This window comes from Bufo bufo, chromosome 2 (genome assembly GCF_905171765.1).
Source record: "Bufo bufo chromosome 2, aBufBuf1.1, whole genome shotgun sequence".
NCBI lineage: Eukaryota > Metazoa > Chordata > Amphibia > Anura > Bufonidae > Bufo > Bufo bufo.
The window spans coordinates 17,506,135-17,521,012 of NC_053390.1; the positions used below are offsets into that span (position 1 = coordinate 17,506,135).

At 43.9% G+C, this 14,878-nt stretch overlaps 1 protein-coding gene across 1 annotated transcript; it reads right to left on the reverse strand.

Moving 5' to 3' along the window:
* Positions 1-1,061: 1,061 nt before the first annotated feature.
* On the reverse strand, positions 1,062-9,377 carry LOC120990637 (zinc finger protein 253-like). The gene is made up of 5 exons (XM_040419553.1): positions 9,324-9,377; positions 9,068-9,188; positions 8,120-8,464; positions 7,612-7,783; positions 1,062-1,071 (listed from the first exon to the last, which is right to left on the reverse strand). The coding sequence occupies exons 2-5, from the start codon at positions 9,186-9,188 to the stop codon at positions 1,062-1,064; spliced, it is 648 nt and encodes a 215-aa protein (XP_040275487.1). The 5' UTR covers positions 9,324-9,377.
* Between the last annotated feature and the right edge of the window lie 5,501 nt (positions 9,378-14,878).

Genomic DNA, 14,878 nt, shown 5'->3' on the forward strand with positions numbered 1-14,878 from the left:
AATATGGCTAGTAAATTTCAAAAAAGGGGGTACCCTACCCTATTACTCGATTCCCATATGAACAAGGTCCGCGGTTTGGATAGAACTAGTCTCCTCAAAAGGAAATCATCTGGAGGGTCTCTGACCCGGATTCCTTTCATTTCGAAATTCACGGAACAGAGCGATGAGATTAATCGTATCATCAAGCGACATTGGGGTATTTTGGGAGGGTGTCATAGTGAGATTCAGGAATTCAGATCTCCCCCCCTATTCTCATATTGTAGGTCCAGAAACTTACGGGATCAGCTTGTTAGAGCAGATATTGGCCCTAGATCCAGGTCAATACAAACTGCTCTTACCACACTTGGAAAGGGCAGTTTTCCCTGCCTATGCTGTACTGACTGCAAGTATATGGATGGGCAAAGGCAGTGCTTTTGTCCATCCTACTACTGGAGTTTCAAATTTAATTCGCTTTCACCTTACATGTAGTTCCAATTACGTGATTTATGTTTTGATCTGTCCATGTAAGTTATTATATGTGGGTGAAACGTCAACCGATCTTAAGACGAGGCTCAATAATCATCGATTATCCATACGTAAAAAAAGAAGGGACCTCCCTGTTGCCAAACATTTCACGGAATTTAAACATTCCGAAAAGGATCTTAAATGTTGGGCTATTGATCATGTACCCATGCCTAGGCGTGGGGGGAACAGGGTGTTGATCCTTAAAAAGAGAGAGCTTTTTTGGATCTACACTCTGAATAGTTTGAGACCCAATGGGCTTAATGTGGATTACAATCCGGGGATTTATGTTTAAATGAGCGGTTTGCCCCTGATGGTTATATATGTGATATGCGCCTCTTTTTCCTGTGTTACATAGTGTATCTTGAACACTATTAAGCCATTTTTTCTGATTTTTCTTTCTTTTTTATTCACAGATAAGAATGATGCTGCGGAATTGAGAAGTGGGGCGTACCCGGTGCATACACATTGTGTCTACATGTTTCTATATGAGTGTTTTTATTTGATTCACTTGTTTTTGACCCGGTTAGCTTTTTATGGCGATTATTAAATATTTTGTGTCAGTCCACACTGCGGGATATAGATTCATGATGGAGCTATGGGGGACCCATGGGCGGTGTATGTGAGGATTATGGCACACCTTGGTGCGGTCTCCATTATACTGCTCGCCCATGTTTTGTGTGATCTGTATCCTTTTTTGGCTACAGTATCTCGCTTTGCCCCCTGGTACTCATGTCATATAACACGGCTCATTTTTCCGTGTCGCGCTGTCCTGTCTATTATTACATGGACATGCGCATACACAGTGTTGGGACACATTGACCTTTTGTAAAATGGCGAACCAAGACTCTCAGTGGTAGTGCGCATGTCAGTACGCATGTCTCCGCAATCACTGGCGGTGACGTCATGCCGGGACCGGACGCGCATTGCCTGTACCTGAACGCCGGATCTGGCGGTATGCAACATGTTTGACACGATGAACAGTGCTGGGTATGTCACCGCTTTCCCTCTTTTTTGCAGCATTATTATTGATTGTTCTTCCCACCTTTGTGTACACCTGATCTTAATCACTAATTACCTCTCTGTAGGTTATAATATACACTTGTTGTATTATATTTTGGATATATCACTATAGCGATTTTTTCGCCTATGGGTAGTACACATGTATATCTGTATTTTGATACTGTATATGCACTCTTGCACTTTAATTTTTAAACTTTGTTGTTGATTGTTTGTATTATGATGTAATGGGGGTTGGACTATATATACCCCAGCATACACTGTGTTCATTGCTTGAAAAAGGCTCTTGTTTGAGCTGAAACGTTGCCATCCACATGGGTGATTAATCACCACTACTTTTTTACCTGGAGTGCTGTCCTTCTTTCGTCTTTGTATATATATATATATATATATGTATATATATATATATATATATATATATATATATATATATATATATAGCCTAAATTAAGGCTGCACCCACTTGGTAATTTGGAAAGCACTGAGGGTGAGAGTGGGTGGTGGCCTTTTAAACTCTCTGTGTTCCTGCCCCTACAGAGGTCAAGGGGTCAATCTCATAGTAAGAGCAGTCATGGTGGACTCAAGGAAACAGAATTACCGGTAAGTCTAATTACGGTTTTTCCTGGCTGCAGAGAGCCTGTATCTCGGTGTACAACACTGTGCATTGCAGAAACATGCATAGCTAGTTCGTTGTGGTAGTGAAACAGTTAATGTGAGTCAGTATTACAGGCAGTCGACAGGCGTCAGTTCTAGAATCAGTTCACACTTTACTTATTTGGTCAGTTACAGGGCCAAAACTGACCAAATAACTAAAGTGTGAACTCAGCCTTACAGGTCAATGTTAGTATCAAACATAATGTACTTAACCGTGCAGTGGCCCAAGATTCTACTATAGCGTGAAAGAGCGCACTCCTTTTACACTGTCGTCAGCTGATTCCACATAGATGTCTACAGAACCTGTTCTGTTACACGCTGATACAAGTAGAGCCCCCCCCGACAGAGTGGAGAGGGTGTCAGAAGTAAGTTTGTTTTGACATCACTAATTATTTTGCCCTTCTTCTGATCGATCACAAGAACAACCAAAAAAAAACACATTTTGTCTTTTAGGAAGTTGGTAATGAGATAGCTAGGATTCGATTTCCTCGTGAAGGACACGGAGCAATTCCTCCACAGTGTGGCTTCATTCGCCCAGGCAAACCAGATGCAGAAAAGCATGATACCGCCGTGCTCTGCATAGGTGGTATGCTAGAGGACCACTCCTAATTGTGCCTACAGTGTAGGCTGAGGACAAGGAGACAGAGGAGGACGTTGGTGCAGAAATCACAGTTTGAGAATGCAGAGGCAGCATTGCCATCACCTAGTTGCTGGTTTGCCTGGGCAGGAACCACATTTACCCAGTGGGTCATAAAGGAGATATATTGTCCTTGACCATACAGTAGTTATAGTTCCATACGTTGGCGGTACCATGAACTTTACCAGACACTGACAGGCTGAAGGATTAGCCCACCGTCTGCTCAACATACATGTGCAGGGTTGGTACAGCCGTTTTTTGGAAGTAATGACAGCTTGGGACTCTCCACCTCAGATTGGCACAAGCCATCAGTCCTCTGAAAGGTGCAGAGTCAACTACATGGAAAGGGAGGGATTGTAGTACCAGCAACTTGGCCAGGAGCACTTTCAGCTTCTGCGCTATTGGATGAGTGCACGCATACTGTTGACTTTCTGAAATAAATGATGTGAGGAGCAGGAGCATCACGACTAGTAGATGATGGGAAGGAAACAGAGCTCCCTTCTGCTAAAGTTGGTGAAGCCTTGACTGCAGGAAAAGGGGTGCGGGCTGATAGGAGATGCCTCAGGCTACACCACATTAGTCCCATGGTTTTCCCAGGCCACTTTATGGTGATTCTCCATGTGTTGATGCAGGGGTGTGGCGCCAACATTGGCAGCATGCCTAACTCCTCGCAACACCTGCACCCACGCAACTCTCATTGTCGCTACTTGCCTGCCTACAGGAGGAAGCAGCGGATCTCTCCTCAAAATCTTGGCTGGGCAGTAGCTGCTGACTGTGCTCAATAAGTTTGTCCTCGCTGGAAAGCAGAGCACAGCCAGCAGCATACAAAACTTCCTGAGCAGAAGGATATAAAAAGAAAGAGGTAGGTTCAGGACAGGTGAAGGCACAGAGGTTGTTCCAGGGCCATGCCAACTGCTGAGGAGAGGTAAGTGAATGGAGAGGCAGGGCAATGCTGGGAGTTGTAGTTATTTAACTGGGACTGTATATTAGGGCTGAAGGAAGGGATGTTATTGACATGGAACTGTGTGTTTGAGGTGGCTGGGGGAGGGAGTGATGCTATTTACATAGGACTGAATATTGGAGGGGGCTGGTGCAGGGTGATGTTATTTACATGGTACTGTATGTTGATGGCGGCTGTGGGAGGGAGTTATGTTATTTACATGGGACTTAATATTACAGGGGTCTGAGGGAGGGAGTGATGCTATTTACATGGGATTGAATGTTTAGGGGGAGATGTTATTTACATGGGACTGTATGTTAAAAGTGGATGGTGGGGAGGAATTATGTTATTTACATGGGACTGAATGTTGAGGGGGTAATGTTTACAAGGGATTGTGCATTGGAGGCGGCTGGGGAGGAGGTGGTGTTATTTACATGGGACTGTATTTTCGAGGGGGCTGGAGAGATGGTGTGATGTTATTTACATGGAACTGTATGGTGGAGGGGGGAATATAACTGCAGGGGGCACTGCAAATCCAGGGGACATTATAGGCGGTTTTATTACTACTGGGGGCTCTATAGGAGGGACTTATAGATCTGCCTTATTTCTACTAAGAGCACTATGGGGGCCTTATTGCTACTGAGGAGTCTGTAGAGAGCTTCATTACCATGGGGAAAAAATAGGGGGCCTTATTTCAACTGGGGGCTCTGTGAGGTTATTATTAATACTGGAGGGCTCTTCTACTAATGGGGGCATTCTTGGGGAGCGTTATCACTGTAGGGAGCAGTATTACTAATGAGGGCATCCTAGAAGGGAGTTACTATTGGTGGGACTATGAGGAGCACTATTACTATGGGGGGGGAAGTAATGTTTCTTCAGGATATTATTTAGGGGTATTGGGGAGCACAGCGAGCAGCAGGATAACACTGTGGGGACTCCAGTTGGGGGATGATGACAGAAAAGTGATGAAGCTAAGATGTCTGTGTGTCACACTCTGCAGAGACTAGCGGCTGAAAGAAGTTGTACGGACAAAATGGAGAAGATGAAGACAGAGAAGATCTACATCAGAGGAGACGTCACCTGGAGGCCCTGGATGTGATAGGTATGTGCTGCTGTATGCAGCAAAATACAGTATGTTGGGGAGGCATATTTATTGGGGCTTGGGCCCCGGATCTTTTGAGACCCTAGCAACACCCCTGCCAGCAGCCATGTTGGGGGTAATTGATTTATGAATTGGTTTAAGACTGCATAGAGTGAGTCGAGCTGTCTACCTCGTACCTGGGAAACAGACAAACTACTCTCCGGGAGATAGTTAGCACAATGATGCTAACGATGATGGGCCCATTTGCTGATCACACTTCAGGACAGGGGACAGCAGACTCTCTGGCCCCTTTTTCCAGCAGGGGGGTTCCTAACGAGAGAATTAACAATAATTTTTAGTCCTTCATAACTTGTTAAGGAGGGGACGGATGTCTCCAGAATCCAGCTCATCACCTCTCGTATGATAAGGCATTGCATGGACACCAGACATGGTGTATCAACTCGCCTTCATCTTCCTAAAAGAAGGATATCACCTTCCGAGCGTCCTGGACGTGTCTCGATTGATATGCTAAGACTCGGAACGGTGAGATGAGAACCCAGGGCCCTCTCATGAAGGAAGGACAAACACAGGAGCAGGAGCAGTAAGACACTGCTGGACAGACAAGGAACAGACTAGATCAGAAGCAGTCGGCACTGCCAGGCTATCAGACGCAGTTAGAACACTGCTAGGCTAAACAGAGTGGACTCAGACACAGAACAGGAACAGAAGAACAGGCAAGGCATGGACAAGGATAACAACATCAATATCACCACAGGACAGGTACGGAGAACAGACAAAGCAACAAAAACAGACCAGTCAGCCCTTGGCCCAGTTCATCCCCACCACCACCTCTGTGAAGAACAAGGCTCACTGGCTCTCCGCCTCTGGTCTGCTGGTGAACTTGGTTCTGTAGTAGTGCTACCACTACTGCTTAACCTGCTTTACTGTCATGTTCTTTTATTACATGGGGAATAAAGTACTCTGTTGGTCCCTGGTCTGTTTTTGTCCGTTTCCTGTTTGCTAGACGTCCCGGAGCTTTGCCTTGGGCACGTGACACCACTAAAAAGGGGTTTGATAAAGGGCTGAAACTCAACACTCCTAAAATCCATTTACGGCTATCAATGCCCAATTACAAGGGAAATTTACAGGTCAATCTTTAGTCAGAACATTTTTTTAAAGCTCTTAGAAATCTCAAACTAGTTTTCATCCGTCTTTGCCATCCTGGGATCTTTCAACTGTACTTAAATCCCTTGCCATGCATCCATTTGAGCCTATGGAAGATGCCTCTCTAAAAATGTTGACCTCTAAAACAGTATTTCTAATAGCCATCATAGCTACGAAATCTGTTAGTGAGTTAAAGGCGCTATCCTGTAGAGAACCATACTGCAGAGATCTTGGAGATTGTCTGGTTCTGCGTACCATGCCTGGTTTCATTCCGAAAGTTGCCTCCACTTCTTATTCATCAAGAGATCTCTTTGTCTGTTTATGCCTCTGATTCCATTCACAATGATCAAATAAACTGTCATTTCCTGAATGTCAGAAAGGCTTTTCTTATTTACATCCTAAAGACAGAAACAATTAGGAAGGCAGAAAAATTCTTCCTACAGTTCCAAGGACCTAATAAGGGCAAGAAGGCCAGTAAAGCATCCATTGCAAGTCGGTAAAAAGGTAACCATTGACTACTGCTATGACCTTTTGAATCTGCGGTCTCCATTGCAAGTTAAAGGGCACTCCACCCGGTCCACTTCCTCCTCCTTGGCTGAACTGGCTCAGGTGTCTATGAGATGGATTTGCATGGTGGCAATATGAGTCCCGTCTTCAAAGTTCATCAGACACTATTGTCTGGATGTTATAGCAGCAGAAGAGTGCTACAGTTGGCGACTTCAAGTACAGTAACCCCCTTCCAAATAATATTGCTTTTCAAGTCCCATTGTATGCTATGCTACTGCAGGACTATCAGGAAATCCAAAGCTTACTCAATGAAATTTCCTTTTCCTAGAATTCGTAGGTGGTACAAGCTTTCCCTCCCGTAATAAATGTATTGCTGCATGCAAAATACAGGGACTCTTTTGTGTCTTTCTGATACCTCTATAGGTTGTCTCAATTGTTTCAGGGAGGTTGTATTGTATTGTTAATTACTAATTGTTGATAATTAAATGGTTTATTTTTAAATTTTGCTCATGAAAATTAATCAATAAAGATACAAAAAAATGATTTGACAATGTGATATACCATGATGGTCACAAAAAAAAACCCACAACACTTGGATTTTTGGTTGCAGGTCATGTCTTGTCATGTCTAAAAATATCTGTACATTTATCTGTACATTTCCCTCTAAACATGAATTTGTTTTCATTCCTATGTGATTTATCGCATATCTAACAAGATCTATCTGTAAAACATTTCCCACAGTCTAAACATTAATACAGCTTCTCTCCTGTGTGACTTATCGCATGTGTAACAAGATGTGACTTTTCTGTAAAACATTTCCCAGTTTTTAAACATGAATATGGGCGCTCTCCTCTATGAATTCTCTCATGTATAACAAGATTTGTATTCCTTGTAAAACATTTCCCACATTCTGAACATGAATATGGTTTCTCTCCTGTGTGACTTCTCTTATGTGTAACAAGACATGATTTATTTGAAAAACATTTCCCACATTCTGAACATGAATATGGCTTTTCTCCTGTGTGACTTCTCTTATGTGCAACAAGATGAGATTTATTTATAAAACATTTCCCACATTCTGGACATGAATAAGGTTTCTCTCCTGTGTGAATTCTCTCATGTTTAACAAGATCTGATTTCTGTGTAAATTGTTTGGCGCATTCTGAGCACGAATATGGTTTCTCTCCTGTGTGAGTTCTCTTATGTCCAACAAGAACTGATTTATATTTAAAACATTTTCCACATTCTGAACATGAATATGGTTTCTCTCCTGTGTGAATTCTCTCATGTCTAGCAACATCTGATTTATCTGTAAAACATTTTCCACATTCTGAACATGAATATGGCTTCTCTCCTGTGTGATTTCTTTTATGTCTAACCAAATTTGATTTATCAGTAAAATATTGCCCACATTCTGAACATGAATATGGCTTCTCTCCAGTGTGACTTCTCTTATGTGCAACAAGATTAGATTTTTCTGTAAAACATTTCCCACATTCAGGACATGAATATGGTTTCTCTCCTGTGTGAATTTTCTCATGTGTAGTAAGATCTGATTTCTGCGTGAAACATTTCCCACAAAGTGAACATGAATATGGCTTCTCTCCTGTGTGATTTCTTTCATGTATAACAAGATTTGATTTATCTGTAAAACATTTCCCACATTCTGAACAGGAGTATGCCTTCTCCCTTGTGTGAAATCCTCTGTCTGTAGAATGACTTGAGATTTTTGTGAGCTCTTTAACACAGTGAAACCCTTTATCCCCTTTAGTTGTGGTAACAATCTGTGATTGGTCAGGAAAAGATTCTTGATGATTAAGGGGATTATATAATAGATCTGTACTCTGAAGTCCTGGATGTACATTAAGGTTTTCTCCTGAAGAGCGCTGCATGATATCTTCATCTTCATTATAATTTAGTGATAACATGAAATTTCCTTCAGAATTCCTACTGGGATTTCCTGTTGTTATAAAATTTGTAATATTTTTTTAAACCATACAATACACAAAATACATTATAATATTCCAATTAGGCTGGAAATGGATCTGGTAGGAAAGAGAAATATAAGGGGTCATTTATTAAGACCGACATCTTAATAACCCCTTTAGCTGGTGGTGGATCTGCCGAAGTTATGTAGAGGCGCCAGCCTTTACATAACTTCAGCGTTTCCACCACCGGTCTAAATGTAAACCAGCTTCCTTGCTGTCTTACATTTAGACCATTTTCTAGGCCTAAAACAGGAATAGAAAATAATGAATGTCCCGCCATGCACCCTTTTTTAGACCTGGTGTGAGCGGGGAAAATCGCAGACTGTGGCACAAATAACTTTTATGGTGCAATCTGGATGTGGATATGACTGACCGCCATGTCCTGCAGGAACAGCCAGGATCAGAGAAGAATCTGATCAGAGATCGCCGTTAGCTGGATAAGGGGAACACTTCATGAAGTGATGGGGACATCTCCAATCAAAGAGAAGCGCAGCAGCCGGTGATCAGATTATCCTCCTGCCCTGAAGGCACCAAAACAGAATCTGGAGTCACTTTCTCCATTTACGATTACATACCTGTAGTGACATGTCCATGAATGTCCTCCTCCACCTCACTCTTACATAGGGGATCACTCATCATCCTCTCTTCTTCATCCTCCACTTTAATATCAGTCAGATCTTCCTCCTGATTTGTCATCTGTAACAATTCAGTACAATACAGCAGACAGGTGGGAAATCTAACAGATCCACATAAGAGACCACCACAATCTATGACCCCTCTATGACTGAAGGACCCGCTATATAGATGTGTATAGGGCTCAGCTCCATCTACCTGAGGATTCTCTGGGACCTTCTCCTCTGGACAGTCCTGGGAATACAGAGGACGGGGACATCTCTCTGGTGGATTTCTCCTCCTGGATCCATCTGTGGAAACACAAGCACACAGTGACTGAATACATGGCCTCCTGTAGATCTGTCTATAGATCAAACACTTCTCTCAGCTCCTTCACTTTTACGTTTAGTTATCAGGGATAAATAACAAAGTTCATCTCCTCACCACCTGTGCCAAGGTTCCTGCTCATAGCAGGCCACAGTCCCAAATAACCTCTAGTCTGTGAAAGTGAATTGGCCATGTTTGTAGAATGAGGACACGGATATAAGGCCTCATGCACATGGCCATTGCCCGGCCATGGCCGTATTGTGGCCCACATATGGCGGGTCCGCAATCCTGAAGATGTGGTGCAGAATGGAAGTACGGATCAGAACCCCACAGAAGCACTACGGAGTGCTTCCGCAGTGTTTCTGTCCGTGCCTCCGCACCGGAAAAAAATAGAACATGTTCTATTTTTTTGCGGTGCGGACGGATCACGGACCCATTTAAGTTGAATGGTTGTCAATCCTCCATGGTCGCCGCACGGACGTTTCCCATGCATTGGGGACCGCAAATTGCAAACCCCAATGCACGTAACGGCTGCACAACTACCGTGTGCATGAGGCCTAAGTGTCAGGACTAGAGGTTTCTTCTTACAGCACCCTACCAACCAGCAAGGTTTCAGGCCATTGTTTCGACACAATAAAACCACTTTTTATGAGGTAAATTTTGAGAGTGAGAACCCAAAGTGAAGACTTTCGTAAATTAGTCAGTATGCAAGGAAGAAGTAAACCAACTACTCCTAATCTCCTGTCCACCTCTGCAAAAAACTCTGCATCTATAGCCCCCTCCAAGTCTCCTTTCCCTGGGAAGACCATTCCTTTCTTCTTCACTATTTGAGAAGCAGCCCTATAGCCTCTGCTGGGCAACCAGAAACTGACTGGTCACTTCTGCCCAGGACAAAGTGGGTGATAAGCACATCACTTCTGATGGCCGTCAAGCTCTGCCTCCTTCATCTGGAAACTTCCCTACGGTTACCATTTTTGATAGTACACAGAGACCTTGGTCATTTCAAGCCTCTTATGTAGAAGGATCCCTAAGGGCCTGGATTATACATATTGGACACAACATTTGAAATATCTTCCAACCAAATGGGATTTTCTGTTCAGAAATATCTGCAGATCTGAAATTATAGTGCCATGACTAAGGACACAGTGTGCATCAGAAACGCGTTGGAAGTGTATTAAGTGGTAAAAGTGGTGGTGAGTCCAAAGATGGATTTTTAATATGTACTAACAAAGGAGAAGTTTTTATCACGCTGAACTTATTTAGATTTGTAAGCGCATTGAAGCAGAGCAGTGAATCAGTCTGGAACCGGTGAACGGGGTTTTGTTTTGTTTATGGATTGTTGGAAAGGTATTAGAAGTGTCCTCTTCAGAAACAGAAAATTAAAGAAAAGGACTTTTCAATTGGTCATGTGTTTAAAAGGGAAAACATTTTTCTGGCCAAAATACATCCCATGGATATCTACCTGCACGTTCCCATGCTGCCCAGCCACAGGAAATTCCCATGTTCGTAGTGCACACAAATGTGGGCATTCTTCATCTACCAGTTACTTGTCTGCCCTTCTATGTTTCTTCTGCTCCCAGGCTGTTGCTCGGAGCCAGGTTTCTGACAGGCTCTCTTCTGATGGATCTGCACACAACCATACAGCTGTTACAGGATAATGGCTCCCTGATCAGTTACTAGGGAGCTAGTCCTAACACAGGAGCCAAAATACTTCATGTCCACTTTCTTCAAGACAATATACACACCTTGGAACAGATGCCTCAAGGGCCTACATAAGAAACATTTGGAGATATCCTTCAACTCACCTTCAGGTCTGAAGTGGTGGCTAAAACCCAAACATCCGTTACGCGACAACTTCCTTATTCCCCAGCCTCAGAAAAGTCCTCACTATGGATGACTTCGCCTGAGACCTGGGTGCACATGTAGACAGATTGTGGGTCCACAATATGAGTCATAAAAAGGGATCGTCATCCAACCTGAAAAATCCAGGGCTCTCAGGCTAGCCTTAGCTCACTTCCAACCATAGCCTCACAACCACCAAATGCTTCTTCAGTCAAGCTAATTTACCAAATGGTTCATTCGGCTCTGGTAATACTAGAGAGGTAATACTAAGATCCAAATTTGCTCTGTGTGTTGCTATTACCATGTTCTAACGTTAGTTTATCGATCAGCTGGGAAGAGAAGCTGGTGTATGTATAGCTTCCATTATTGCTGAGAGTGCTCAGGAAGAGGCTGGAGGAGCAGACAGAAGTCATAGGCATTCTCCCATGATGGTCTTGCATGGTCTGGTTCCTGTTTTTGTGGTCACACTCTAAGAACCGTTACTGAAGCCTGCTCGAAATTTCGGGCCTTCACTTACAGAAGAGTTGTCTTCTTCATCTTTATCTCTACAAGTTACATCTCACTGAGTGGAAGCTGGCAAGCACAACCTGTTATACCTACCTAGGGTTGTCTCGATACCAAATTTTTGATTCGGTTTTGATACCATAAAAAAGTATTGCGATACTCGATACTATTCGATACCACGCGAAAAAAATAAAACACCAAAAAAAACGCAATTAGACTTACCGGTAATTCCGTTTCCTTGAATCCACCATGACGGCCCACATTGAGATTGACTCTTGACCTCTGTAGGGGCATAGAGAGTTTAAGAACCCCCCACCCCTCCACCTCCTCAGTGCTTTACAATTACCCGAAAGGTGGAACAAAAGTAAAAGGATATTGATTCATACCCTTAAACTCCTATTAATCTTCTGCATGTATATGCAACTTATATACCAAAAAAAATTATTTTTTATATATATATTTATTTATTTATTTTTTGGGAAGGGGAATAGTATGGGCCGTCATGGTGGATTCAAGGAAACTGAATTACCGGTAAGTCTAATTGCGGTTTTTCCATTTCATCCACCATGACGGCCCACATTGAGACATATCAGATAACTAAATGGGTGGGGATATCGCCTGTAAAACCTTCTGGCCGAAAAGAGCTTCATTCGAGTCCGGAAGATTAAGACGGTAGTGTCTTACAAAAGTATTAGCGCTAGACCAGGTTGCGGCTTTACAGATCTGGTCCAGCGAGACCCCTCCTTTCTCGGCACAAGAAGAGGCAGTGGCCCTAGTAGCCCTAGTAGAATGGGCTTTAACTTTTCCAGGACTGGGCTTGTTCTGGATGTTGTAGCAGCATTCAATAGTGGATCTGATCCATCTGGCTATGGAAGACCTGGCTAACTTCTTTCCTTTATTTTTCCCCGAAAACTGAATAAGAAGATTGTTATCCACCCTGAAATCTCTGGTAGAATCCAGGTAATGGATAACTATGTCCCTAACATCCAGGAGATGTAACCTATCGCTAGACCCTGTATGTTCGGATCTAGGGATAGAGGGTAGGAAGATCTCCTGCTCCAGATGGAAAGGTGAGACTACTTTAGGGAGAAACCCTGGGTCGAGAGTTAGACGGATGTGATCTTTGCTGATCTGGAGGTAGGGCTCTCTACAAGAAAAGGCCTGGATCTCTCCAATGCGTCTGGCTGAGGTGATAGCGATCAGAAAGGCAGTTTTTAGGGAAAGGTGTTTTAAAGAGATCTCCGACAATGGCACAAATGGAGGTTTTGTTAGGCCTTCTAGGACGATGTTAAGATCCCAAGTCGGAGCTCTGGATCTCAGAGAGGGTCTCAATCTTGAAACTGCTCTGAAGAACCTCCTGATCCATCTGTGGTTGGCCAGGCTGCAGTCGTATAAAGAGCTGAGGGCAGAAATTTGGACCTTCAGAGTACTAGGTCTCAGGCCTAACTCAAGGCCGCACTGTAGAAAGTCCAAAATCCTGTTGATGGGAGGAGAGGTGGTGTCTGGGTGCTCAACTCCTAACCAGGAACAGTATTTCTTCCAGATCTTAAGGTTCTACTCGCCCTCAGAGTAAGTATCACCTTTTCCGAAAGCCCCCTGCTTCTTAATGTCTCGCTCTCAGGATCCAGGCTGACAGTTTGAATATACCTGGGTCTGGATGAAGAAGAGGGCCCTGGACTAGAATATCCCTCTGGAAGGGAATCTCCCACGGATCTTCCAGCGATAGCTGTTTTAGAGTGGAGAACCAACTTCTCTTTGGCCATAGAGGGGCTATTAGGATGAGAGTAGTTGGTTCCTCCAGGAGCTTCTGGACGACCCGAGGTAGTAGGGGTATTGGGGGAAAGGCGTAGGCTAGTTTCCATTTCCATTGTATTGACAGGGCATCGATTGCCCATGGACTGTCTCCTGGGTTTAGGGAGCAGAAACATTTTACCTGCGCATTTCTTCTGGAGGCGAATAAGTCTACCTCTGGACAGCCCCATCTTTCCGAGATCTTCTGGAAGATACTCTTGTTCAGAGACCATTCTCCTGGATCTACTGTCTCTCTGCTCAGAAAGTCTGCTACTGCATTTTCGCAGCCCCTTAGGTGGATGGCGGATAGAGATAAAGCGTTCTCTTCTGCCCAGGAGAAGATTCTTTTTGCTATCTCGCCTAGAGGCCGTGACCTTGTCCCTCCTTGGTGACGCAGATAAGCAACCGTTGTGGTATTGTCTGACATTATTCTTAGGTGTCGCCCCTTTAGAAGACACTCTCCTTTTAAAAGTGCTTCCAGGACTGCGTATAGTTCTCGGTAATTGGAGGATCTGTCTCTTATCTCGGCAGGCCAGGTACCCTGTAGAAGATGATCTTTGCTCCCCAGCCTCCGAGGCTTGCGTCCGTGATTACTTGGACGGCCGGATGGTTCCGCCACTGAAGGCCTCCTAGCAGTCATCTTTTTACTTTCCACCAATCCAAGTCTGTTTTTACGGCCTGAGGGATCCGAAAAATCCTGTCTAGACTTACTTGTCTTCCGTCCCAAACAGTTAAGATCCAATTTTGGATTACCCCTTTGTGGCTTTGGCACCATGCCACCGAGGGAATGCAGGCGGTTAGGCTTCCCAGGAGACTCATGGCCTTTCTGATGGAGCAATTGCGAGTCCTCTGGAATGCTCTGATTTTCTCTGTCAGCGCAGTAGCCTTGTCCTGAGGGAGTAAGGTCATTAACAGGGACGAATCCAATTCCACAACCAGGAACCTTATTCTCATGGATGGGGTTAGGGTGGATTTTTTTATATTTATAATCCAGCCGAGGTTTTTTAAGAATTCCGAGAATCTTTGGGTTGCCAGAAGGTTCTCGGATTCTGTCTTGCCCAGAATTAAAAAGTCGTCGAGATATGGAATGATTGTGATTCCTTCCTGATGAAGGTAGGCTACCATCTGTACCACGACTTTTGTGAAGACCCTGGGGGCCGAGGAAATACCGAAAGGGAGGGCGACATATTGGAAGTGATGGATAGACCTGTCTGGTCCTCTTAGAGCGAATCTTAGATTATTTTTGGGAGAGATGATGGATGGGGACATGGTAGTAAGCGTCCTTTAGATCGATTGACGACATGAACGCC